The 27,802-nt window shown below is 41.0% G+C and overlaps 1 protein-coding gene across 4 annotated transcripts in view; it reads left to right on the top strand.

Moving 5' to 3' along the window:
• The window catches only part of pcdh19 (protocadherin 19), a 73,334-nt gene that overhangs the window by 37,734 nt on the left and 7,798 nt on the right, over positions 1-27,802 (top strand). For all 4 annotated transcript variants that reach the window (XM_088432096.1, XM_088432094.1, XM_088432095.1 and 1 more), the window contains exons 3-4: positions 1,331-1,389; positions 4,910-5,082. In XM_088432096.1, the coding sequence (XP_088288222.1) occupies positions 1,331-1,389; positions 4,910-5,082 (232 nt within the window). The remainder of the gene's footprint in view (positions 1-1,330; positions 1,390-4,909; positions 5,083-27,802) is intronic.

The raw sequence follows: 27,802 nt of genomic DNA, 5'->3' as shown, positions 1-27,802 counted from the left end.
TTTCCTATCTCTGTTAAAAGACATGCTGATTGCTTCTTTTATGTGTCAATGTGTGTTCTATGCATGTGGAAAAACAAATTAAGGGCACACAATGAAACATTAATTACCTTTTTTTTTTCCTTTAAGGAATGATCTGTTCTTCATAGTGCCGTGTTAAAGTTTAATTAGGGCTAAATAGCAAAAAATGGAGTATAAATCATGATAACCTTCACGGCAAATACACTGATTCATAATGTACAGTGTGTCCTTGCATCCATCATTACATTTTTTTTTTCCCCCTGCTAAAGTAATCAAGATTAAAAGGAGGTGCTGAGGTTGTGTAAGCGCACACATTGACTTGACTTCATCATTGAAGTGATTTTTGTTGTTCTTGTTTGTTTTGGCCTTGTATTTATTATTTCAAAATACCTTCAATATCTGCACAGCTGCCTTCACGCGGAAGTTTAGTCAAGGGGTCGACCCGCAGCGTCTTATCACCACCTGCTATCTTCATTTTTGGAATTTGAAGTGAAGCCTCTGCTTTCTCTCCCCGGAAAAACACCTGCATCTGATCGCACTTTGCAGGAAGGGTCACATCCTGGCTTTTCACCGGACCGCCATGCTTTTTTTTTTTTGGAAGCCTACACTTTTTCTTTTTATTTCGTGGGAGTTGATACAACACAAGGGAGCGGTGGGGGTTCAGAGATCCTCACCAAATATAAACGCTGGGCGAAATATGAATGTGGGATGCCTTTGAACTTTACGCAGTAATGTGGGTCAGAGATCTATCGCATGCATATTCTGAAAAAGTCTTTTCATCTCCAATTGCGGCGTTAAGATTCCCCCCGGTACGCTCTTAATTTCGTCTCCTTCTCTCGCTGTTATTTATTTCATTTTCTCCACATTAATGCGTAATCTTCTCAAATGTGTTAGAAGTGAGCCGTTCGCAAGAGGGAGGGCGGGAGGGGCATTTTTGGGAAGGGAGGCGGTACGTCTCTTCTTCCACATCTTGGCCTAATGATTCCATTTTTAAGATGGTGGGCTGACCAGCAAAGGAGTGAATGAGGTTTGATGAAGCTTGTGTTCAGTGTGCCACTCAACTCCAAGTCAGCTGCGATGTGTTTGTGTGCGTGTGTGTGTGTGTTTGTGCTTTAAAAGATGCAGAGGGCGCTCTCCTTTGTGTAAAATTACATTCCTGCTGAAAACCAATTACTGCTAACATTGTTATACTTTCTTCTTCTATTAAAAGTACCTCTCTCTCTCTGCCCTCCCCCTCCCCTCCCCAACCATATTCCCTACTCACCAACCACCGCCCCACCCCACCCAACCCCTATCCCGCTCTGTGTTACAGACGGAGAATTATACAATTGACTCCAGTTACGTGAACAGCAGAGCACACCTCATTAAAAGGTATTATTATTATTTTGTTTCAAGCACCTTGTAACCATTGTTATCTCTAATTGTTTTATCTAATGAGAGCGCAGAAAACCTTGCAGCAGTTTGTAGGAGTTTGTTTTGGAGAGGGAGGTAATAGGCATTGGAAAAGAATATGAGAAATGCCTGTAGATAACTTAATAAGATAATGAAAGAAAGATGCAAAGAGATTACCAAACAAGGCATCACATCAGAATCTACATTTATCTTATAGCAATCATCTTGGATTTCATACTTGAGCAAGACATGATGCAAAGCAGTTTTATTTTTGAAATCAAATGCGTTTTTTTGGTCTCCCTATTGTTGGGAAGAAAAAGCTAGCAGTGATGCTAGTGCTAACACGAGATGTGTTAAGGCAGCACTGCCATAATCAAAGACAAAAGTAGGAGATCCAGGATTGCCAGGATGTCAAAGTCGGTATTCGCAGTTTTAGAATCTACTTTATCCGCCATATTAATCTACTGTAATGTCATACTTTTAAACACAGGTTAAAACAAGTATTCCCTCCACAGGCTCCTCTTTTATTTGTGAAGTGTTACTCACTTTAGCTCACACGAGACATACCGCCAGGATTTTTAACATAAACCTCTGAAAATCATCCGTATCAATGTAAGCATTAAAGTGATATAAAATGTGTCCAGGAAGGACCACTAAACTTAAAGAGCCAACACCGTAAGAAATGTGGGGTTGCCATGGCAATGAAAGCTATTCCATTATCCACATGAGAATCTACTTTTATCTTATGTGAATCGTATTTCATATATAGTAATACATGAGCAGTGTTTGATACAAATCAGATTATTTAAAAAATAAGTCATATTTTCATTCTACTGTACTTATTACTACATTTAATAGCTGAACCCATTCACTGACCTTGTAAATGAGTCATAAGATGAGTACTGACTTCACACTTTGAAAATGTTTTAGCATACTTACGTGCATATACAAATATTATCTCTCACTATACTACATATTGGAGGTGTCAGAATTTGTCAACTAGACACTAGTTTGTGCTTTTTAAGGCATCTGGTTGGATAAATAACAGATGTCGACTCTGTTTTGATGTGGAAGTAAATACATTATAATTCCCTCCAACAGTATTCATATTGTATTTGTTTAAAAAAACAACTACAATAAAAACAAATTAACAACTGAATGCGATTAGATGATTACGGTCAGGGTACAAGTATGAGAACACTTCAACTAGAAAGGTTATAACAACTAACACTGTTCAACTGCTAACTTCCTGTAAATATTCAGATTTTGAAAGGTATTTGCATCACTTCAATGCCACGATAACTCCAGGAAGCAATTTCTCTTGCGGCTGCCGGGCAACACTAGGCGCGACGCTAGCTTCAGCTAAGCAACATGGCCTCCATGTGAAGCAGCAGTAATGAGCTCTGTGACGTGAATAATCTTCCCTATGCTGAGAAATAAAGTATCCTACTAAAAAGTAGCGCTTAACCTGAAAGTGAATAAGGAGCCGCTAAGTATGCTAATTGCTAATGTGAAAGAAACTTCGGAAAGACACTAAATAAGTGCCTTGTTGAACAGTCGACTTTCCACAGAATTCTGGCTAGAACCACTTTAGGGAGAAGAGCCAACAACTATAAACATCAAACTTGTTTCATAATAAATATGTATCAAAAATAAAAGAAGACAGCGCCTACAATAGCAATTTAGCACAGGCACGAATAGTGGAACACTGGCTTATGGTAGCCATGAAAAATGAATTAAATCTAACATAGATTTGTACAGTAATCCTCAAAATCATAATGATATACTTTTTGATATTTTTGTATTTTGGGGGGGTTATTGCACAGAAGCTTATTTAAAAGACAATCGTAAATGAGATCAAATGAGCAAAATCTGTCAGAAAATAAAAAATAAATTAAATAAAATAATTGTTGACCGAAAACTGTTCAGCCCTGATAATTTCTCTGTTTGACAAGACGATACTGGAATAATTTATGATACAGCCCAGCCCAGTGGGATTTTACCAGAATGTCAAAATTATTCACTCCCGGCCAACAAAAAACCATTCACCATCGTACACAAAATATAATCTCTAGTGTTCACCTCACAGTTGCATGTTCTCCGCAAGCCCGCATGGGTTCTCTCCGGCTTCCTCCCACATTCCCAAAACGTGTGGTATGTGTATCGGACACTCTAAATTGTCCTTAGTTACGATTGGGTGCGTGAATGATTGTTTGTCCCTTTGTGCCGTGTAATTGGCCGGCAACCAGTTCGGGGTGTTACCCAAAGACAGCTGCGTAGGCACCGGCAAGCCAGCGAATCTCGTGAGGATAAGCGGCTATAGAAAATGGATGGATGGTGTTCATATGCAGGAAAGCCCAAGCAGGGATTCGGACACTGAAAGTCTTTGAACGGTGAAGCACATGTGCGATCCACAAGTTCACCGCTCTGCCCCAAAATTGGATATCTACGTGAGAATGCAGGCTTAGGAAATTGGCACGGGGGTCAAAATAATTCCCTCCGGCTGTGGTGTATTTTTGCAAGGGAGCTCCTTCTGATTCCACAATTGTCCTTTTGTTACCTGCAGCCTTGCAACAATGTAGGCTTTCTTTTTGTTTGCCCCCAGCTTTGCCCTCCTCCCTCAAGTCCCATTATGACAATTTCCCCTCCAAAGATTTCCTGTATTTATGTAAACAAAGAGCATTGAAGTGCAGATTCCCACAAAGCAAGCCCCTCAGGATACCAGTGAGCCCCCCTGGTCTGGTACAGGTGCAATTACAGTGATAACATCAGAAGGTCAGCGTTAGCCGCCACTGCAGCCCCGCAATGGGGAATGCTTGGCCAATGTTAAAGGATACAGCTACCTTGGACCGTCATTCATTTTTACCTCACATTCGCTCCCAGCTACTTCTTCCAAGAACACATGTTGATTTATTCCCCTGCTCTTTAGTGTTGTTTATAAATGTGAATTTGTTCCAGTGGGATGGTACTCAAATGAGGGGAAATCAGACTGTTACCGTGCAGCTGTTGATTGTACCCCCCCCCCCCCCCCCCCCCATCCTGCTTTATTGACTGCGAGGCCCCAGCGCAAGGCAGATGCGCCGTTTGCATGCTTCCAGCGTTTCCGACATCCATCTTCCTTCCCGGAATTCCTGATTACTGCAGTATTTGTCTGATTGAAGTGAGCAAGCGACTGACTCCCTGTTTGTTCAAGATGCCCTTGAAGGCACCGCGTCCATTCAAAATGTCTTGGTCTGTCCCTCTAGGGAGATTCATACAAGCGCTTCATATCAGGATTATTTCAAGTAGAGTGTTTCGCTCGGATCTATTCCGAGGCTAATGTTATTTTAATATGTCGAGAATAGACAGAAAATTGCCTCATTTGGAAAAAAAAAGAAGCTGCGGAAAGACACTTAAAATAAATGTCCTGAGAAAGACAAAGATGGCCATCTCCAAGGTGAGCATGAGCAAAGGTGATGTGGCAGTTAATCAACGTCTTTCTCGCTCTTCCCTTGTGCAGCACATCGACATTCAAGGACTTGGAGGGGAACAGTTTGAAGGACAGCGGCCACGAGGAGAGCGACCAGACCGACAGCGAACACGACGTCCAGCGAGGACACTATGTTGACACGGCTGTCAATGAAATGCTCAACATGACCGTGCCTCCCAATGTTTGCCAGCTGCCAGACCAAGGTAGGACCACATCTCGTGTTGTACTCCAACATAATGGCAAACGCATCCTTGATGGTTCAGTTTTGATTGATTTATTACACACACACACACACACACATACACATATATATTTTGATATTTAAAGCAACATTAATACATTGATACGTGAAAAGTTTTCTCTTTCCTAAGGTGGGGTTTGGCAAAATATAACTGAGAAGCAAACATGTTTATAAAATAAACGGAAAAAAATTTCATTTGGTTCATCATATGAAATGCTATACTGGGATGGCCCACACAATTAACTAGCTTAGTGGCCCAAAATTAAATAAACACTAAAAAATGCAGGACCTTGGGACGCGACTGGCAACGTAGGACATTGTCACAATCGTTGCCACCTGACCATCAAACCTTTTTGGTGAATTTTTGGTATATGCTGTTAAAATATGAATGGCGGGCCACAAATGGCACCCACTTGGTAGTTTAGACCCCACCGCAACAATATAGTAGTGTTGCTTTACATATCAGAAGAAAAAGGTAAATGTCATTTGGTGACGGGGAGTGTGTCCATTGGACATTGTTGAAGTTTCCATCATTTATTCACAGAAGTTATTTTGATACTGTTAATCTTCCCTCCCAACTTTTGACAGTGGGAAAGAAAAAAAACTGCATTGTACTCTTCTGACGCAACTTCAGGCAACGCGCATTGATTGACAGCGGCTATGTTTGCGTTTGAAGGCTCGTCGAATCCCCATGAGCTAGCGTGGCAGCAATTAGGCTCACAAAGGTGGACTTTTACATATCTCCACGAGCCCTGATCCATTATTCAGAAGGATCATTTAGCCGGCGAGTTAATGCGGATGTTTCATATCTGACTGGGGCGTTTAAAAAGACATCCCGTCGTCTGGCAGGAGTCAGTGTAAAGGGTCGTGTTGGCGCTTAACTGCTGCCACTCACAGTGGAGAAGGAGGATGAAGACGTCCACAGCTGGCCCAGATGTTGCCGTGCATCTGGGAGCTATTTAAGACAAGCAGGAAAACACCACAGGTGCACGAGTGTCCGCTTTGGGGAAGACTTTTCGGATGACCGGAGTTTCCTTCCCTCGGTTCGGCAAAAAGGGTTTATTAATAGCCGCGTCTTCCCTCAGTGGTGTTATTTTAACTCCGGCCATAATAAGCACCTCGCTTTTCTTCTCCCCGTTGCTCACGTACAAAAATCAATTTTTAATGAGTGCGACAGAACAAAAATACGCTTTTATGTCAAGGAATAATAAGGCTTCCTTAAAGTTGATGTAGCTGGGAGCAATTTTGGCTGAGGGTGTTGTGTAAGTGGGGAATAATAACATTAGGAGACACACTTAATGACAGCCATGCAAATGGACTCTGCCGCTGCCGTCGCCTCCCTGGCCGCTCGCCCGACGCCATTTGTAACAACTTGGCTGAGACAGGCGCCTGATGTCAACGCTACTCTCAGTAGCATCACATGCTATTCAGCAAAGAAAGATAAATGTGCTGACTGTCCATTATTTCTCAGTCTACCAATTTAGCCTGATTTGATGGAATTTCTGGACACAGATGATGCACAAAGTGAGAGTTACAGTATTTGGAATGTGTGGTACTTTTATTTTCAAATTAAGAGCAATGTAATTGGAAAATGAAGTAACCTACTACTGATATATATGATATATTGACTCTTTCATAAAATATTGTGAGCATTTAATTTGTCAAGTTTTATATTGGTGTGTATGGTCATTGATGTTTTTCTTTCAAATGAGCGAGAAATAAAACCAATTATGCTACACAACCTATCTTCTGAAGTAGCTGAAGAAAATATTCCACGAGATATTACCATAAACATAGTTGAAATATTTAATAGAGATGACGTGGATGGCATGGTACCAATTTTAAATCCAAATATGTTTTGCATTGGTTACGGGGAGCTTGGCTGAGAAATATAAATCATCACTGAAAAAGTTATGAGAAACACTTGTTATTGTCAATTTATGACAACAGAATACACATACTAGGAAAACTTGTTGGTAGGCTTTCCTCTATAGAAAGAATACATTCCTAATATAACTTGAAACTGGCAGGCATTTTACAAAATGATATTGACAATTCACAGAGCTTCAGGGGGAATTTCCTTGGCAGACCACATCAACTCTTCAGTGGGTGAAACCATAATGATGCAAACAAGCAAATAAACTTTGTACTTACTGCGAAATGTGTTCATTTATGTGCTGTGAGGCTCCATTGCTACATTCAGAATAGGGCACGAAATAGAATCTAGGCGTTCAGGAGCATAACGTGCGATGTCCTGTGACAAAAAGATTGGTGATAGGTGGGAGTCATGGGTCACTCAAAAGAAAAAAAAAGGCAGACCTAAAACATCTGAGAAGTGCTAAAAATAAAACACCAGACATTTCTTAAGAGCACTGGTCTAAATACTATTGGACATCTATTATCCAATTTATTTCAAGTCATAAGAGCTCATAGCGGAAACGAAAAAAAATAACACTCGAGGCAGGTTGGAGTTCACTTGGCGTTCACTTAACTCATTCAATCCCAAAGATGTGTTTTTACATATCTTTCAATAGTCTTAGATGATACTTTATTTTTTTTACACTGAAAACTATTTTGAGACCCTCCATTACCAGTCACTTTACCGCATGCACAAATGCACCTTACAAATCCTGCACAGTGCAGGAAAGCTGCTAACTACAAAATATTTTGCACTATATGATATGTTGCAATATCAAACTCATATGTATATCGTTTCTTCCACTCCATCTACTCCATGTGATCAGAATGTGAGTCTATTGCTTTCTTTTTGCCCTACTACTTTTTTGTTTTGGCCTACTTTATTATTTGCTCTATCATGTGGAACGTAAGTCTGCTCGGAAATTGAATGCATTTGCACTATCCATTATCCACTATCCACTATCCATTGTGAATCTTTTCCCTAATTTTGGGGGGAAAATCTTTAAACGAGTACCTAGGATTGACTTTCTTAATGCAAAGACATAAAAAACATCTCTGGGATTGAATGGGTTAACTGGAAAAAAAAAATCGGACAGTGTGAAGCAATGCATTTGTGCTGGACTATTAGATGACAATTCACCAAAAACGTTTGCATGCCTACTGTGAGGCATTTGCAGCTCAACACCCAACGACAGGGAAGGCTTCTCTCTATGTGCACTTTTATTGTTATGTTTGTTTTGTGTTGGTGAGGGCCGGGAACAAAGCAAGCGAGAAGGAGCGCACGTTAAACTCCGGGGCTTTAACAGAGCAAATGTTTACCATTCCCAGTGCCATGCAAAGGTGCTCTTGGCCCAGGAGATGAGAGTTACCTTCACACAAAGACCCTCCACACTCCGCAGCACCATAAATATGTAGGCTTTCTTTCATGAGAGAATCCCTTTGTGCTCCGTCAACTCCCCGACTGCTCTCCATCACAATGGACAATCCTCCTTTCTACATCACTTTTATTGTGTCACTACTGTGGAACCTTCTTTCCATTTTTGGTGGGTAACACCGTTTTTATGTAGGCAATCAAAGTAAAGGGAAGCCGAAACTTGGACTCAAAGGGCTAGGCTAATATACTGCATTATAAAATAGGGATGGGACAAGACACACACCGTATCCTGTGAGATGAGAGCCAAGAGAACAAGATGAAGCAAGATTTTTGCAAAATTTGATCATAATATCCTGTTTTCAAAATGCTTTCTTTTTAACTGAGCAAACACTAAACAGCAGTCTTGTTGAACAAAATGCATGTATATCGTGTGTTGCTCGTGTTTTTTTTAGTATTTACAAACCATCATTGTCTTATCTGCCAATCAAACATTGCTCCAACCAGAAAGGCAAAATATCACCACACAGGTAAAAGTAACCAGAGCATCTTTAATTTTCCAGCATTATAGCAGCTCTCAAGTATTTTAGTATTCGGATAAAAAATATACATTATTTTGCTTGGTGAAAAGCATATGTAATCAAGGAATAAAACATTTTCTCGTCATTATAAGTGCCCAAATGTAGTACATTGTTGATAATGTTTCATTTCAACTTAAATATAATGTACTGTATGAGAATTTAGAACAACTCACTCCCCTTAAATTTCAGTTAATGAAAGTGACATCAAACCCAGAGAACACACATACAAATCACCTTGGTTTCTTAAAAAGTGATCAGTAGGAACAGCATCTGTCTCAGGTTCTAAGTCTCAAAGCATGAAATGTAATCCGACGGCTCTCGCCAGCCAATATGGAGCACTCAAGCGTTAATTTATACTGGAGGCATCGTTAAATCATTTTTATAGTGACTTGAATTGGCGATTAAAGGTGATTTCAGTTGTTGTTCAGAGGGTTCCAATTAATAAATCACTCTAGGGGCAACGGTAAGAGCAGAAAGAGTCAAGTCACCTGTTATTATGACACTGCTGAGAACACCTTCAAAATAAAACCATGCCAAGTCATTCATGTCCATAAAATGTTTGGTATAGTCAGCTTTATTTTGAAATTGGCTGTCCTTACGTTTGGAGGTATTTTTTTTTTTCATAAACCATTAAAAAATAAGACACAAATGCAAAATAAATTCGATTTTGTGATGTGCAGATGAGAAACCTTGTCCCATCTCTGAATGAATGAATATGTATTCCAGACCGCAAATCCAACATCAGAAGCAGATTAAACCTGTTTTTATTGTTTTAATTATTTTTTTGACGTACTATCGGTGTCCCACCAGCTGAGAGTCAACGTTCTAGTCCGTCTTAATCGTTTGCTGAATCCCTGCCAAGAATCTTAAGAGGAGCTCTCTTTGAAAACCTCACTCTGGCCGATTAGATTATCAAAGTATTTTCAGAACAAATCACATTAAATCTCTTAAAAATCTATAAAAGAAGAGCTATCTTTAACACTGCCATATGAACGGATGATATAGCTAAAAGTGTAACCTCTGAACGAGGGGAGTATTAAATAAATTCTTTATTTTCTGAGTGGAACTGGAGGGATTTGCTTGAATGGAGCTTAAGCAGTGCCGAGCCATTACTGTCATGATAGAAGCCAGCTAACAGACAGCTGATTTTTTTTTTTTTTTTTTGGGCTTCTTCCTTTGATTGTCAGCTCTCTCCCGTAATTCCTGGCGGATGTGGATGAGCCGCTGTGTTTTTAGGGATTAACATCCATGTTTTGTCAAATTTCCCCATGTAGGAGTAAAGTGGGGAGTGTGACGTTTGTTGGATTTTGTGGTATTTCAAGTTCATTAGAGTGGGGGTAAAAAAATAAAAAAAAACTAGGCTCGTGGCTTTTTTACACACCAAGGAAAGCGAGACTGTTCAATTAGCTCGAACCGGGAACAGGCCTCTTATTTTTGACATATTCCTCGCTCCCCCTCACCTCTGGAGAATTTTTCTCATCTATGTGCCGGTTCCCTGTGGGGGTGTGCCTGAAGCCCAGAGCCCAGGAATGGAAGTCCCCTCCTTGGGCCATAGATTCTTCCATATTCCCATCTTCCATCAGTGGGATCCACTGGGTCTCTCTGCTCCTAATTGAATCTCGCGTCTCCCCTCCTTCCTTTCTCATTGCAAACGTCTTTTTCTGTCTTCCCTTAAACTTTGTGCCACTCAAGCACTTCCCTATCCCTGTTGAATTTGATCGGGGGAAAAAAAAAAAAGAAGTAAAAGCACCTCATATGTTTCCGCTGCAAAACTTGCCCTATATTCAACACGGGAACATTTCTAGTTTGCAGTTCTGTGATCTCCTAAGGAAAATGCTGACAGGTGTCAGAGTGTGCGAGGCGGCGGGGCTGTGCTGACAGCAGGGGGAGGAAGAGCAAGAAGGAAGGAGGAGCAGGCAACGTAAGGCAGACGGAGATGGAGAGATGAGCAGGGAGTATAGTAGGCAGCCTTAGCGAGGGAAAATAAAAAAAATAAAAAAAATCTATCTGACAGGTAAGAGTGATTTTTTTTCTTTTTTTTCCCAGTGAATAAAACTTCGGCAACATCGAATCAAGCGTGTCAACAACAACAAATCATGCATGATGATATTTTTATGATCACATCCACAATCCAAATTCCATACAGGGATCATCCATTTTGATTTTGCTTAATCTAATGTGGGAGCCATGGCGGTAAAATGGCCGACAGTGACAAAGAGCAGTGGGGAGGTGCAATACGAGTTAAGGAAGACGAAGTGCACCGCAGAGCGCGAGTCCGACTTGAGGAAATATGAAGGGGAATAAATTGGAATTTCAAGCTGTGTCCATCTGTGCTCCAATTTTTTTTCCATCGAAGGAAGAACTGGAGAGTAATAATTAGTGGAATTAGGCTGAGCATACACAGTTTTAGAAGTGCCTTTTTTTTTTATAAAGCCATACTGCAAGTTTAATTGCAGAGATGTCATAAAGTCCTCACTTTAAATACGAGTTTATGCTGTTCGCATTAAATCCTGCGGATTGTTCAAGTATGTTATCAGCAATCAAAACAAATTGAGAAGCCTGAATGCTAATGCTATAAAATCAATGTTACCAACAAAGCAATGTGCTCAACTTGCCATTTGTATATCACCTTTGTGGCATTGGTATTTTAAGTAGCGCTGTCAAAATTAAAGCAACAACTTGTTTGAAAAATAGCTAAATAAATCAATAAATGTATGAACTCATAATCACATTATTGATTTGTACCTAACATGGTCCTTTAGCTTAAAGAGACAATGTGTAAGATTTAGACCGGTTTCATTAAAAATAAATACTTTAAATAAAACTTACAAATAAATGTGTTGTTAATGACCAGCAGTATTTTTTACGTGTAATTGTAAGTCTGATTAAATTATATTACATGGGGTGTGGCACCCCTCCGGAGGCTGCCATGTTTGATATAGCTACAGACAATGGTAAATGCAGCACCTCCTCCTGTTCGTAATGAAATACGGTCTAAATCTTACAAATTGTCCCTTTAAACATGGATGATTGGGTTAAATGCGTCACAGATTGCTTTAGTGTTTGCTTGCTTTAGCCTTTTTAAATCAGTGATTAATTGAAATTCAAAGGTGTGATTCATCGGAAACGATTGTTTGACACCTTTAATTGCAAGACATTCCAACCACTGATATTAGCGTCGTGCTAACGCTAACAGCACGAGGAAGTGTTTCAGCCACCCGTCTATGTAAATAGTGTACTCCAACTCGTTATATAAAGAAAAGCTGACTGGCATTTATTTTACCCTGTGGAAAAGGAGCTGCCATCACTTTCTTTGTTTTTACACATCTGAATATGTTAAGCAAGCGTGTACACTGCTTTCATGTTTAAAAATAGCGACAGTCTCTTGGTAGTAGTGTTTGTTTGCTGTACTTGCATAAGTAAATCAACAAATTCTTAAAATAAATAAATAAATAAACCCCTCCCCCGCCCTTCCTTCTCCCGTTAGTTCTTTACTTAATTCCAAGCGGGAATAAGTCGAGGGATGCGAGGACGGATTTAAACAAACCCGTCGTGTTTTGATCCTATGTTAAGTTTTTCAAGCGTCTTTTGCTACCGGGTTTTGCATACGGGGACAAACCGAGTCTGTAAATTATCTCCCGGCCGCGGAATGTCGTAACACGGCGGGAGCATCACCTGATCCGAGCAAAGCTCCCCTGAATACAGCCGGTGTGTTTTAATCAGCTCAAAAAGAAACTGCTTATCTCCATGCACTTGTCATGGATAGCGTATTGAACGTATCGGAGTGAGAAATGGGAATAGTTCATTATTTTCTAGGGCTCACAATGAGTCTGATGTATCTTATAGAGGGCCTTGTGCTGACAGCTCATTTTCCACACAATCCTGGTATTCAGCTCGCCCGTGTGAGTGTGAGGAGGGAGCGAGAGAGGGGGAAAATAGGCTACCGGATCTCCATTGCTTATTCATGATGCTGTGGCATGCTAGGTGTGTTAATAATCCACACAGAAAGAGAGTGAATCACACTTGTTTGTCCAACAGCTCGTCAAGCCGGCCCCCGGCGGACGGCAGGTGGGGAAACCGGGCTTGATCGGGGGATGGGAGGCGGATTAAAACAGGTAACGGCCTGGAGTTTGATGGGCAGGGATGGATTGGATTAGGAGAGGGAGCGGAATGTTAAAACGGCCTGCTCGCAAACACTGCCTGGAGTGTCGGAGAGTCCGTTCTTAAAGGTTAATCGCGGAAAGATGAGGAGATAGAGGAATGCTTAGGGAGCGGGGTATGCAGCGTTGGATGGCTCTCTCGGAATGTGGCAAATGAATCACCTCCTGTGGGCCTGAACATGCCTAAAACTCACCAATTTTGGCATCTGTCCTGGTGAAAATGCGTTTTATTTTCTAATTAGCGCCCACTGGAAAAGTAGAATAAAGTCCAGAGTGCAAGTATCACCAATGCACACTGACTTGGGAATGGATCTATCACAAGTCGTGAAAGTCAAGATCCATTCTAAAACTGTCGAATTGAACACATTTTCTCTCTCTTTTGTTGATTCCCTTTACAGGTAATCTCATATAAAGTTTCCTATAGTTTCTGTTTTTTTTTCACCGTAGTAAGGATTGAGTTTTCTCATACTTATCTAAGAATGCCTTTATTGATTTGTGGTCTTGGACAGGAATAGCGATAAATAATTAAATAAAATCCAGCCTGTGAGTAATGGTTTTTAGTTTAAGCGAGATTTATTTTCAGTAATTCTGGAAGATTATGCTTTTAAACCAGATTTATTTTGTTTTAAAAAGAACAACAACAAACATTTATTTAGAGGTTTGGCCTATAAAAAAATAAATTAAAAAAATCCTGTCCAAAATGATAAGTGAAAAATGTTTATTGGTTTTTAATCCATTTTAACATAAACTCAACTCAGCTTGCAAACACTACAAAATCCAGATAATAGATGAGCCATAATTGGTAATTATCTGAGTATTCAGCATATGTGATGGCATTTTCAGTAAAAAGCAAGTAGAAAAATGTGATTTTGAAGGGATTGATTGTACTTGACAACGTAATTACCAATTTTATACTGTAGACAAATTATGATCTTTTTACTGCTGAAAACGACTCAATAAGTTTAGTATCCATTTAACCCTTTTACCGTCCATTTTTGAGAAAAGAGAATCTGAGCCAATTTCAAGCAATCTGACTGAATAGTTTTTATTTTTTATTTCCCATTTTATCAATCATATCAGATTAAAAAAAATTTGTATCCCTGCAACATTCAAAGCTTTTGACCTTGAACAAACCCAATGAACATTTTGCTACTTTTGCCTGCAGTTGAAAATGTTAGCTCATTTTCAAAGTATTGATTTTCAACTCATTCAATGCCAGGGACATATTTTGACGTTTTTGATATTGATTTAACACTTAAGTATCAGGAAATCAATGTTCTTAATGTACTTAAGCATCAATTAAATACTTAAGTATCTGGGATTGAATGTCTGGACTCCTAAAAAACATCAAAATATATCCCTGGCATTGAATAAGTTAAAAATCTAGATATATTTATTGCCCAGCCTTAATTTGAACTAATTTGGTTCATTGTGTGTAACTTGAGTTCCAACAAGCCAAACTGATTTTATAATCATTTTAGGTCATTTTGCTACATATAGTTACTCTGTGGACAATAGGAGGTCTAAAAACCTTGCTATTTATTATCTCCCCAACATAGATATGCTCACAGTTACCCTACCGTGTGAAGCGTCTTGTGCTCATACAGTATGATTACATTATAGCGGGTCATTGCGGGAGCAGAGCAATGTTCACCACTTCTGGGCGGCAATTTGCATGATCTGCATGATGCACATTCAGCATAAGGAGAGGTTAAGATGGTGGGCCTTGCCACGCTGCTCTTATTTACCTGCTTCCCGCCTACACGCACATACACACACTTGTCACGAAGTGCGGTGAGCGCACTATTTGTCTTTGTGACACGGCGGTGGGCCCGGGTGATGAACTACACTACCATGTGATTCAGTTACGCCGCTTTTTTTTTTTTTTTTGTAACAGTGTGCTTTGTAGAGGTAATCCTGCAACACTGACATTAAAGTTTCCCTCCTGACAACGTTCTACACAATCAAAATGTGACATTTTCTTGAGGCTGAACCTGTGGGGGAACTCTCTGTGACTGATTAGCTGCTTTTAAGCTGTGCTATTTGTTTGCACACCACTAAAATTGTTGCGATTAACCGGACCCAGTCACCAACTTCGTATCGGTCGGACATTTGAGAATATGGGAACGCAAAAAAACTAGTAAAAATATTCCATTATCATGAGTCAGAATATTTGAATATCCTCCTGGGACCCAACCTCTTTATTTGTGTCCACTGGTGTGTCAATAAGAAAGAAAGGATCACATCCCGCCCACATAAAAGACATCATTGGAAAAGCCAATATCTCCTCTACTGAGAACCCTCAGACTTAGGGAAGTAGCTAAAACAACTCAAAATATATAGAACCAGAACAAATGTCCACTATATTGGATATAAATGAATAGACTGGGATGATATCAAGCATGTCTGCTTGTAACCCTATGCATGTCATGCTAAATGATCATAAAAACGTAAAGCCAAAACATCTTCTGAGAGTTTGGAAACACCCTTGAATTTAAAGTTTTTTACATCATTTGAAACAATTCCTGAATTATATCATAACTACCTTTTGCTGAGATAATTTTGCCTCTCTTTGTAATTTCTCCGTTACAATGTGGATGATGTGTTATGACCTGAAATGACTTTCATTTTCAAGACTCAGTATCATAAATTACTTGACGTTTTAACTCAATTCGATGCCAGAGACATATTTTCACTTTTTTTTTTTAAAGCGTATGGACATTACATCCCAGATACTTCAGTATTAAATTGATACTTAAGTAATAAATACATTAAATAAATACATGCCGCTATCCTGCTTGTTTCCTGCTCAGCGGAAGCCTGATAACGATTCTGATCATTCATATCAGCTGTATTGGATGACGGAATATCAAAAACACGCAGGATAGCGGACCTCAAGGACCGAGTTTTGACATGCCTTTACTGTGTAATTTGATAAAAAAAAAAAGTAAAGAAAGACTCAATACTGTGCTTCCATATTCATCATCCTATCAACGCTAGAATTTCTGCAGTGATGGCAACAAGAACAAAATTTCATTGTAGCGTGACAAAAGTAACAAACTACACTTGTCCTTGTTTGACATTTGACTCAAATTGCAACTTGCATTCAGCATAATCGTTATATTTTTAATCATTTGTTTGTGTGCTGAAGTGTGCTTTGTGTGAAAGAGGTCCATGGCGCAAGAAAAGGTTAGGGACCTCTCCCGCCCCGAGGTCATCCCCCCAGGACAGGAAATAGCAGTTAGTTTCACTCCAGAGCCAACGCTGAGCTATAAACAGAGTCACAATGGACTCGTGGCATCATTGTTACTAGCGGAGTAAACAAGCTGATATGAAAGCACACGCATACACACGCGGACCAGAGGAGACCCGCGAGTGGGCAGGATAGCCGCCGAGAGACTGCCAAGCCGGGCTTGTATTACAGGGATCCCAGGATATGAGACACCGACCGGGCGGTCCGCGCTCCCTCTAGGCAGCTGGCCCGCGGCCCAGCAGGCTATAATCAGCTCCATTACCTGTAGCACTGACTCACATTTAGGAGCTCTTATAGTGAAGTCGTGAAGCGGAGACGAAGCGGCCAGTATTAACATGCGAGAAGCTGCTGCACATGCACCGTCGCGCTCTTCACCAGCACAGAAAAAGCCATGTGTTTTATCTCGGAAGAATATAAATTAAACGCTTTGTTGAAATCACTGGGAATAATCAGCCGCCGACAAGTACATTGTAGCTCACGCTTTCCTGTCCAGAATACAAAGAGACACTTATCACTGCAGCTGGGGTGATGAGGGAGGGGTAGAGCGAATAGGGTGCGGGGGGGATCCTTAAGGCATTTTTAACCCCTCTCGGTTCCTTTCCTTTTCCGTGGGAAAAAGATACACCTCTATCCTCATTAATCCATTTGAGGTTCTTCTGTCTCATCTGTCCGTCACAATGACGCGCAGTAGCTTGACTGGAATAAGGAGCCGCGTTTTTACCGTTGTGCGGTAAACGCCTGGCTAGGGGATGGAAAATGCATCGGTTGAGACAGGATAACAAAAAATGGAAAATGGGGAAGAATGGTGTTCGTAGTTTTCCAAATAAAAGCAGGTGTTCTGAAATGTTACATTTTGACTAAAAAAAAAACAAAAAACAAAAAGAGAGAAATATGATCATACTAACAGTTGACGAGTTGGTATTCTGAGGATTTGGACGATTCTAGGTCTTCAAACGATTAATCGGTTATCAAAAAAATTATTAATATCGAATAGGGCAGTGAAAGACTGGTTTGCCCATCCGCCTCGCAGTTTTGACTTTGCGGGTTCGATTCTGGCTCCTGTCTTCTTGTCTGGAGTTTGCGTGTTCTCCCCGTGCCTGTGTGGGTTTTCTCTGGGTACTCCTGTTTCCTCCTACGTTCACCCAAAAAACAGGATAGGTATAATTGACACCGACCTAACTCTTGAGCAGAGCCCTTTAGACATAACCAGGAGGTTAAAGGGAAGCCTTCGGACGCATGCCTTTCATGACTATCTTTCATTCAGCAATGAGCGTCGGTGCTCCCTCGCTGTCCCCCAAGTGACCTTGGCCAGCCGCACTCTAATTCGACATTCGGTCTCAGCAGCAAGCGGCGCGGCGTGTGACACGAGATATCAACTATTGATGAGGCTGGACCTTTTTTCTTGGTCCAAGCTCTTCAAGAGACCTTGTATGTTAACTCCAGTCACAGACAGACTCGGAATTGGGCCGTTTCGCCTCTGGTGATAGGTGAGCTAAAAATAACCAGAAAATTGAAAATGCCTTGAAACTTTCCATCACATGTGCACGAAATGTTTGAAAATATCCAAATTAATGTTTTACATTGGAAAACCTACTGTATGTAATATTTCATATCGTTCACACATTCTTTAAAGGGATACTAAGGATTATTTAGTTATCTACGTAGTAAAAAGTTAAAATTTTGTCTCTGATTAATTTGACTGCTAAATCATTTACATGCACGATTTACACCGTAAACACATTTCCACTTGCTGTTGACTGAAAATGACCATACATGTCCTCAAGGCTCAGATATAGACTAATCACGACTCACCCGCTTTATGGGATTTGTTCACCGTTTATATTTCGTTATTTTCAGTCATTTTCAGCAAGTTAAAAAAATTGTTTGCAAATGATAAAAGAGCTTTAATTTTACATAAACTATCATATTTCTATCGCTCAAAAAGTTTACTTGTAGTATCGTTTTAAGAATCAAACATTAAGAGATGGTAAATTCCCAAGTTCTGCTATTTTATTTTTAGTTAATGTATAGGAAAAATGCATCATGAAAATCTACATCTGCATAAGACTTAACAGAATAAAGGCATAAAAACGCTTTGCAAAAGAGTCACTTAAACACAATTTAGCAATAAGTAGCTTCATTTTTCAATTAAGTTGCTCTCAATTTGAAAAGAAAAATGTGCTGTTCCAGTCACGGCATTACCAAAATTGCATTAGATTTGCCGATGCCTGACCCTTATGTGCCTTCACATACACATAAGGGGTACACGTACCCCCATTTTGAGAAAGACTGCTACAGGAGACAATCTCGATGCTATGATCTTTTGCAATAATATGATGTCATTTAAACATCCAATAGCTTGTTTTTAGGCTGAGAAGAATCCCAAATCTATTTTGAACAAACCAGACTTGTGTTAGGTTTTGTTTCGATCCGGTGAAAAATGACATTGCTGTTTTTTGCTGTTCGAGCGTTCTGTTGTTGTTGCAGCATGCAAATGATACACATTGATGTGCATCGCGCATGCTTGTAACACCACCTAGATGATTACTACCAGTAGTCACTCTGAAGTGTGCTGTGCTATATGCTAGTTTCCGCTTGTTTTTCGCCCACTTGAGCGTGAAAAAAGGTCAGCGGCTGAGCGCGATGCATGGATGTGTTTTCTGCATCATGGCCAGCGGTGGTGCATAAGCAAATTAAGTGAATTAATCAACATTAACAACATTCTTCACAAAGAGCCATTTGTACAAAAAAGGATATTTCCTTCAGGCGAATCTTTCCGGGCATTAGCATAATTATGGCATTAATGCGAAATCAGGCAGATCGGTTGCTGGTTATTTACCGTCTTGGGCTTCGGTTTAGGTGCGGGGGGGCTTCACCGAAGTGGCTTTATTGTCCTCTCTTTCATATAACTAAGCTGGGGACTCAATCGATGGTGGCCAAATTTGACTTTTCAAAGCGCCTCTGTCCCTTGCCTCTTAAAGGGAAGGATAAAAGGTAATGGGAGAGGTCGGCTGTTAAGTTTAATGGCAGACAGGCAAGTCTCAGAGGGGCTCTATTTAATGATGTGCCTCTTCTCATGCCGCGCTCGTTAAAGACGAGGGCAAAATGCATGAAGAGGACAGGCCCACGGCTCCGCGCCCCCCCTTCTTCAGGATCTGCGGGCTTTTGTGTGTTGTGTGCACCTACTCTGCTCGCATTAGCATCAGGAAATAAATAAAGCAGGCATGACCTCTTCATTCCTCAACATAGGTTCAGCCACGTCGCATTTGGAAAGCCACGCACGGGAAGGTCGCCGATCGGCCGCCGTCCTCAGAGGGAGAGTGGGAAGCGGATGGTGGGAATTGGATCTTTGACACCTGCCACTTCCACTCTGCTGTACCTAGATTCACCCACCCCGCCGTCCTCCTTGCCCACCCATCACCCATCACCGCGCATAAGAACGTTTGCGTGTCACAGCTCAGCATGTTATCATGAGTGGGCGCATGCAGGGAAATCCAATTACTTCCACTGTGTCAGACCCCTGCCATCGTCCTTACGTATGTAACTCAAATTAAAAAAGATGTGCCTATTAGTTCCCCCGTCCCCTACCGGCCGCCGCCCCCCTTCCCTTTGGTGCACATGTGCGGATCTTTTTTAGTTGGACAGTGTAGAGTGCAGAACTGGATGGCAGGTGGTAATGCTAAGGCTATTGATTCTGACTCATATTAAGTGGTATCGTGGAGCGGCTCTCGCTGTGGTGAGTAATGTGGAGCCAGAAAGAGATCAGCACGGCTGTTGCTGTTTGACAGGCTGAATGCTGAAGAATAGCCCTTTTGATGGGAAAATATTGCACGTTGTTGCCAAAAAATGCTTCTCTGTTTGGAGTCTCGGATACAAATACTGTCTATGTAAGATTGTCACTCTCCAATCTTTATTCATCGAATGATCAAGTAATCAAACTGCATTGATCATGTAGAGTTTTACTTTGAAACAATGGAATATTACTTTACATTTGTCACATTTTTTCCAATTGGAAATGATTCCAAAATTCTGAAATCCTCCGTTTATTGGCATAGTTTTTCCTCCCTTGCCAAAATGTATATTTACAACACTGTGTGTTTCTGCAAGTAATGTTGGTGTGGAAAACAAAGGCACAAACATGTCAACCTATTTTGTATATTGACTTACCCAACCCGGTCGACTTTTTACCCAGTCTTATGTATATCTTAGTTTACTGAAAAGCGAAGACAATTTTGAAGAACAGCAGCTTGTGTTTTTGCAGTCACTCTTTAAAAAAAAAAAAAAAAAAATCAATAAAAGTAATTTAATCAGAAAAACCGTGCTCATAACTGACTGCTTAGATGAAGGTGCAAATTGAGTGTTAACCGGATTGCCAAGCAACCCAATGTGCCTGTGGCGCATCAAATACAAAAAAAAAAAAAATCTATAACTCCTGAACCATTATTACGAGGACTGTATTCTGCAATTTAGTTCGAGCCCCGTTAGCAGGGAAAAATGTCTCTCATGTATCCACTGGTTGCTGATCCTTTTTTTTAAATTTTTCCACCAATTGAAGTTATATAATGTTGACATCCATCATTGCAAAGTTGTAGGGAAACATACAGCTGCGAGACCGTTGGGGAGCATATATGGACCAGGTGTACCTTTTCTGACTAAAGCACACAGAAGCCCCTTAGTGTAGTTCAACGTCCAAACGTTCGCTGACTGCCTCAAGTTCCTTGAGAAAACAGCCGTGTCTCTGTGAGCAATGATGGCTAACCCAGTGTGAACCACTCCACCTCATTGTGTGTCTTTCTGCTCACGGAGCTCAAGCTGCCCCTCATACTTCATACTGCCACTCACCGTATTACAACGTTCTACTTCCAGAGGTTGTTAAAATTACCTCGAAGAGACTTTTCAAGCGAAGGGGGAAGAAAGGAAAAGCGGAAGGTAGAGGGGGAAATGAGAGAGCGGGTACCTCACCGGGGCTCGGTGACAAGATAAAATGGAATATTAAACGCATAGGTCTGCCTGACACAAAGTGAATGTGACTGAATGAGAAGGCACATTGTATTAATTATGTAAGACCACTTTTTTTTTTTTTTTTGAGGCGCGTCGGAAGCAAAGAGAAAGAGAAAGGGTTTGGATTTTGCTGTCCTTGTCTGAAGTCCACATATTTAGCAACGCTAAGGTTTTGTGTTTGCTTGTTCCACATGGCAAAATAAAGCAGCGTCATGAATCAATGAAATAATGGAAAAGAAATGAAAATAGACAAAGTGGGATTAGAGTTTTCTATGGTGGATCATGGGATAACAGATTTATATCAAAACACAACTTGCAATGCGTGATTTGGATCTGTGTACTTTTGCTACTATGCAATATTTAACTACAAATGTAGAGACACATTCCACTGAATGTGTATTAAAACAAAGAAACTGATTTTAATCACCATTTAACCCTTGAAACGCCATTTATGAATTGAAGTTTTTCAAGGTTGTTGCCCCTATATCATATTTGGTTGCCCCTTCATCATGTCGGTAAACACGCGCCAATCACAGAATACGTCCAGGAAATAGATTGTTGACCCTGGGAGGCGGGGGAATGGAGATAGGGTTGATTTCTCGACATGGGGGCAGAGTGGTGTGGATTGCCCCTGTGCAATCCCAGTTGTAACAGTCACGCAATTTGACTTATATTCTCCCATCTTTCACAGAAAGTACATAATAATATGCTCGGTAGCCATGTTTGGTTGCAAATATACACTTGTAAAGCTACATATATGCCAGAAACATGTATTCAAAAATCCATTCCGATAGAAACAGTTGGACACAAGATTTTGACAGGGTTTCTGCAGGTATCGAATAATCCAGTTTATGTTTTTTTTTTTATTGCAGTGACGGAAACAGTAATGTTACTTTCAAATTGAGGGTAAATTAATGGAAACAATAGGTAGCATCGTGACAAATTGTGTTATTGTGACTGCTTTTCAAAACATGCTATTATTTTGTTTAAGTTTTGTACGTATGATCAGTACAACATATATTACATTATCTACCTTTCATGAAATGCTGAACACATCTAAAGATACCACTGCTCACCCCCTCCTTTATGTTTTGCCTCAGACTGAGGGCTTTAGGACCAAATTAGCACGTGAGCTCAGTCAAGCTCAAACACTGAATATAAACTGACACATATTTAAAATTGTCTTCCACTGACTTAAAATGAGACGATCGCATACGAGGGAGCGGGCAGTCCACTCTGCTGTCACATGGGGAGTATGCAGATGTGCACAGCTGGGATGCCAGGCACCCGCTGCATGGAATCTTTGGGAGGTGTTGTATTCTCGACATGGACCAGGAGAGCCAGAACACAGGTTAATTGCAAAGCTTACCTTTAGGAGGGCAATTTAGAAAAGCTGACAATTGGCAAGGGTGACATTTGTGCTGCTACAGTGGCGAACGGCACACTGCATATTTTATTGCAAACGCTGGAAAGTAATTACAGAATAGAAAGTTTCTTCCATTAACCTTGATGGATTTCTGTCTTTTGAGAACTTGCTCCTAAAAAGCATGGAAAACATTCATATTCAAACCTATTTTATTTTCCAATCTCCAGATGGAGTGTTTGTCTAAATGTGCCATTAAGGTCAATAACATAGCACCGTATTTCTCATTACTGCCGACTTGTGATACAGAGAACAAAAACTCGACTTTTGAATGACGTTTCATTCTAGCGTCTGACGAAATTATTTTGGCTTTCTTTTCAGAATGTTAAATCAGTGGTTTGCAGGTCTGCTTCACTTTGAGGTTCCGGTTTCCAAGCTAGACTAAAATTACTCTAAAAACATGACAAAATTGGTCCTATTCTTTAGTGTCAAACTGTCCGAACATTTTTGGTTGTTTTTAAATGAAACAAACCAATATTTTTTCTGTTGTTTTGCGAAAAACACCCTAATATTTTATGTTGTTTTGTGTAAAGTAACAATTAAAAAATATATGTTTTTCAAAATGACCCAAATTAGTGTGAAAGTCAAATTTTAACAGGATCCCTACACATTTCAGGAAACTCATGTTATTTTATACCCGTGACAGGAAGAGTACATTTTACTTTTCAAATTAAGAGCAAATTAATGGGAAAACGAAGCAACTTCTAGCCGAATTGTGCTATTGTGACTCTTTCGTAACCCGTGGCATGCCTTTATTTTGTTATGTTTGACGCACATTGTCATTATTGTCAAACTTGAATGGCATATGAGGCATAAAAAAACTGAAAATGCCTCAAAATACCACTGCAAATGTAGTGCTTTGCAACAGGCCGTTTCGTTTTCGACGTAATATCCATTTATTAATTGTAGCTTGTTTATACCACTCCAAAAGCCAGGAAAGAGAATAAAAGTTCTGCCTATGCTACAGATGGTGTTCACCAGGTACAATACCGTGCAAGAATCCCATCATTTCCTGGATATTAGAAAGCGCCCGCCCACGTTATTATTGTAACGCTCATCGCATTTGTACTTCACACAGCAGTTCAATAGCCCACGGTCGTGCCTTTGAACTTAACAATGATATAATGATTTATTAACAGCGCGTCCATTGTTGGGTGTTTGTTCCACCCGCCCGTCGCTGCTGCACAGCTGTTAAACAGCTGCTGTTTGTACCAATTTAGACACGAGTGCATTGTTTGTTAACACGGGTTAGGTAATTCATTCCTCACACCAGAAAACCTGCTGGCTGCTGGATCGCCAGCGGCCAAGGTCAAAACCTGGAGTGCGGTTCGGCCCGTTTGTTTTTCAACAATCGGGCAAGTGCAGCTACGGAATGGCATTTATAGCTTAGAATTAAGCCGAAGTGACATGTTTTAATAGCCGTGGGGAGGGCACAGCCACGCGTGCGGCAAGTGACGGGCTGTCAGACATTCTGCCGGTGATGGATTCGACGCTGGATCCGTTCTTCATAAATTGACTGGCGCTATCGCTTGAACCTTGGCTCCGCCGCACGTACGGAGTAGCTAACAAGACCGCCCAGTGATTCCAATTTCTTTCACAATTAATATGACTGCCTGACTTGAAGTCATTCCAGGCAGAAATGAGAAGAATTTCGGATGAGGGATAGATTTAATTACAGCCGCGTATGTCGGACGGCAGCGCTGATGAGATGAAAGGGGAGGACAGGAGGAGGAGACGTATAAAGGATGGGCTGTGGCGGGGAAGCTGCGCGGGATGAATCTCGGGGATGTTTTTGGTGCTGGTGGCGGGTTCAGCTTCATATAAAAGAAGCAGATGCTGCGGGATGAAGGAGGGGACTCGATGCTGTGCGGAGAGTGATGGCTCGCCCGGCGCGGTAAGGGTGCCCCTCTACTGTTTGTAAAAACAAGACCATCACACTCCATCTTGCCGCTCCCGCTGGAGCCGAGCCTGCGGGCTGATTTATGGCGCGCGCGCCGAATTGGCTCGCCGGGATGACAGCGAGGCTCGGACTCTCTCGGGTGAGTGGTGGATGAGGCTGTTTGTCCGAGACTAAGCTGGCCGTAGCGCCCGTTCCACTGCTGTGCTTGGGACTGACTAGATGACTACATGTGAGCATGAAGTCAACTCCCCAAACCGGTTACCGCTCTCACCTGCCTCTGCGCTGATGGCGCTTGCCATTTTTCCCCTTGAATTGCTCTCCCATATGATTCGTCTATATCCGCTTCTGCGGCAACAGCTTCATCAAGGGCCTGTAGTAACAATTTGGATTTAATCAATCTTCGCCGTGTGGCTGCCAGAATGGAAAATTAATACGGAGTGCAATTACAAAACAGCCATTTCACTGTCAAAGATACAATGCAGCGGCGTGATGAGAGCTGCGGGTGGATGCTGTCGAGCAGCAAATTTTACCCCCTTTCATGGAAACATGGCAGCGAGTGTCGGCTGCCGTGTTGTCCTCATAACAAACGCGAGCGCCGCGACACACTCTCCTTGAAAAGATTTAGGGTTTCTACACAGTTTCAAATAACAAAACAACAGGCTGGTGAGCCCCGGTGCATTTGCTGATTTGGGAGAAAAATGTGTTTGAATTTGTAACCTGTCAAATGAAGAGATCAGATACCGAATACAAGCACCAGATAAAGTACTTTATGCGTGCGATGAAATGTGCCTCTAACTTTTTAAGCTAGGAACCCTCTCAAGAGAGCTGGGGCACTTGTCACCACCTCTTCATACATTGCAAATCACATGATTCAAAACCTTGTTATGTTGTGGGTTGAACTGAAACTTTTAATCATGTAGTTTTTGAAAACTTCTGATTTGCTCCTCTACAATTAGCACATTCATAAAAACGGCATTTGTTTGAGTTTTTGTTCCTCTGCTTTAAGATTTTTTTTCCTAATTTTTGCACATTTTTTGATGAACAGAACCGGGTTCAAAATGAACAGTTTGTTAGTAGAATTACCCACACACACACACAAAGTTTGTTGATTTGGGATAATTACACATTAACAATGAAATAGCTCCAAGAAGGTGACCGATACTATTACCGGGTGCCATCGTGAGTACGGATACCTTCAAATAATGCCGGGTATCAGTCTGATACCAACACTTGTTATTGTTACTCTACAATCCCTAAAATTAATCGATAACTTTTTATTATACTCAATTAATCATAAAAAGAGCTAAAATTGTGCAAATGACCAGAATCTTCAGTCCGCTATGAAAGCACACGGATTAGTGTTGTGTTGAATCTGAAAGATGAAAACACAGATTTTCTGACATTAGTGGAATTTGCATCTGTCAGTTAGAAAATTACTGATAAAAAGAAGGAAATTAACATTTTTTTTTTAAGAAAAAACAATCTGATTTGTATATTAATCGACATATTCACAACTATAAAAGTAACCGTTGCAAGCCTGCATGATACCATCTTGACTTGTTTCACGAAAGCCTGGACCAGATTCATGATGAGGTTATTTGTTAAAAAAAAAGTGATATTTCAATGCAGCCAATTTGCCATTACCTGTTGTAAAGGTACCTTTTTGTTCCCTCTTTCGAATAATTGTCTTTTCACACACTAGATAGATTTTTCGAAGCACTTTGATTTGATAGAGTTTAATTTCAAAGGCCGTGACGGCGGAAGAGAAAAGTGGCGTATCAAAGCAAAGTGTCACTTCATTCTAGACGCACGTATAACATATCAAGGTGTAAATTGCTCTTAATTATTCCCTTTCATAACGCCGGCATCACGGCGGCATCAACATGTCTGCCTGTCAGTGGCGGAACGTGTATTTTCAAATGACAAGCACAGTGCGGGCACTCGCCGCACCGACAACAAAAGTGTCAGTGCAAAGTGGGGAATACAAAAAGGTAGTTTGGAGCCCAAAGTGGCAGCCATTCTCCCCGTCAAATGATTCATCACCCCGCAGTTCTGTTTCTGGTTCCCTTTGGGGTTCATCAAGCTGCGAGAGCAGACTGACTAAAGTGTGTCATTCCTGCATCAGCCACTCGCCTTGTGGATTCTTTGAAAATAAACTTTTAGTGTCTCAACCAGACCTTCGGACTGACCGGCCGTCTCTTTGGCGTATTTCATCGGATGACATCACTGCTCAAGATCTTCCAGCGTGTTTGCCGAAGTTGACGCAAAAGAACTCTTGGAGTTTCTTTTGACGAGCTCCTCCAGACAGTGAATGCATCTCCTCCCTGTTCCCGTCTGGGGGGATTTTTTAGTCTTTCGCTGATTTGTTTTTTTTTTTTCTTCTTCCCTCCATTAACCACACACAAACATCACCTCCAGCTGTATGACAAGAGGGGATCATTACGTGCGGCGCACGAGGCGATGGCAAATTTAGCGATGAGCTTGTCGGGGCTGAGGGATTCCTCAAATCTCTGTGCCAGGAAGTTAAGACATCTTCATCAGAGGAAGAGAGGCTCAGAATTTAATGAGCGTGGTGACAAACTATGAGGAAATAGTCAAGAATGTTTGGGCTTGTTCTCTTTTAAGTAACTGTAAACCGTGATACTTGGCCAGAACTAAATTACAGCTGGAATTGAGATGTACTTGTGCCTTCGCCTGACTTCTGTGGAAACAGCCTGAATTTAGTTCCCTCACAGTGATGGTGTTGACTATGGATGTGAACAGCTGTCTGTCTCAATGTGCCTGTGACTGACCAAGGACCAGTCCAGTGTGAAGTCTGCCTATGTTTAATGCCTTACTTTTTCTAAAGACCTGTGTCGTGTTACCTGCATGAGCATTAAGAGCCCTGGAAATGATGCAACAATCCTTCATCTCTCATCAGAGATCCCTAATAAGTTGCTTTACTTTTTATGTTCTATTTTTGGTCTACTAATGGTTCTTAAATGGGGGTATGAGTAATCCTGTGGGTACGTGAGATTTTAATAGGGTTTCTTCAGGTATCAGCACTCTCAAACAGTAAGGTTATCTTTTCAAAGA

This window comes from Hippichthys cyanospilos, chromosome 13 (genome assembly GCF_059441005.1).
Source record: "Hippichthys cyanospilos isolate Australia breed blue-spotted pipefish chromosome 13, RoL_Hcya_1.0, whole genome shotgun sequence".
Classification (NCBI taxonomy): domain Eukaryota; kingdom Metazoa; phylum Chordata; class Actinopteri; order Syngnathiformes; family Syngnathidae; genus Hippichthys; species Hippichthys cyanospilos.
The sequence above is the reverse complement of the archived record's forward strand: the minus strand, read 5'-3'. Positions and strand labels throughout refer to the sequence as shown.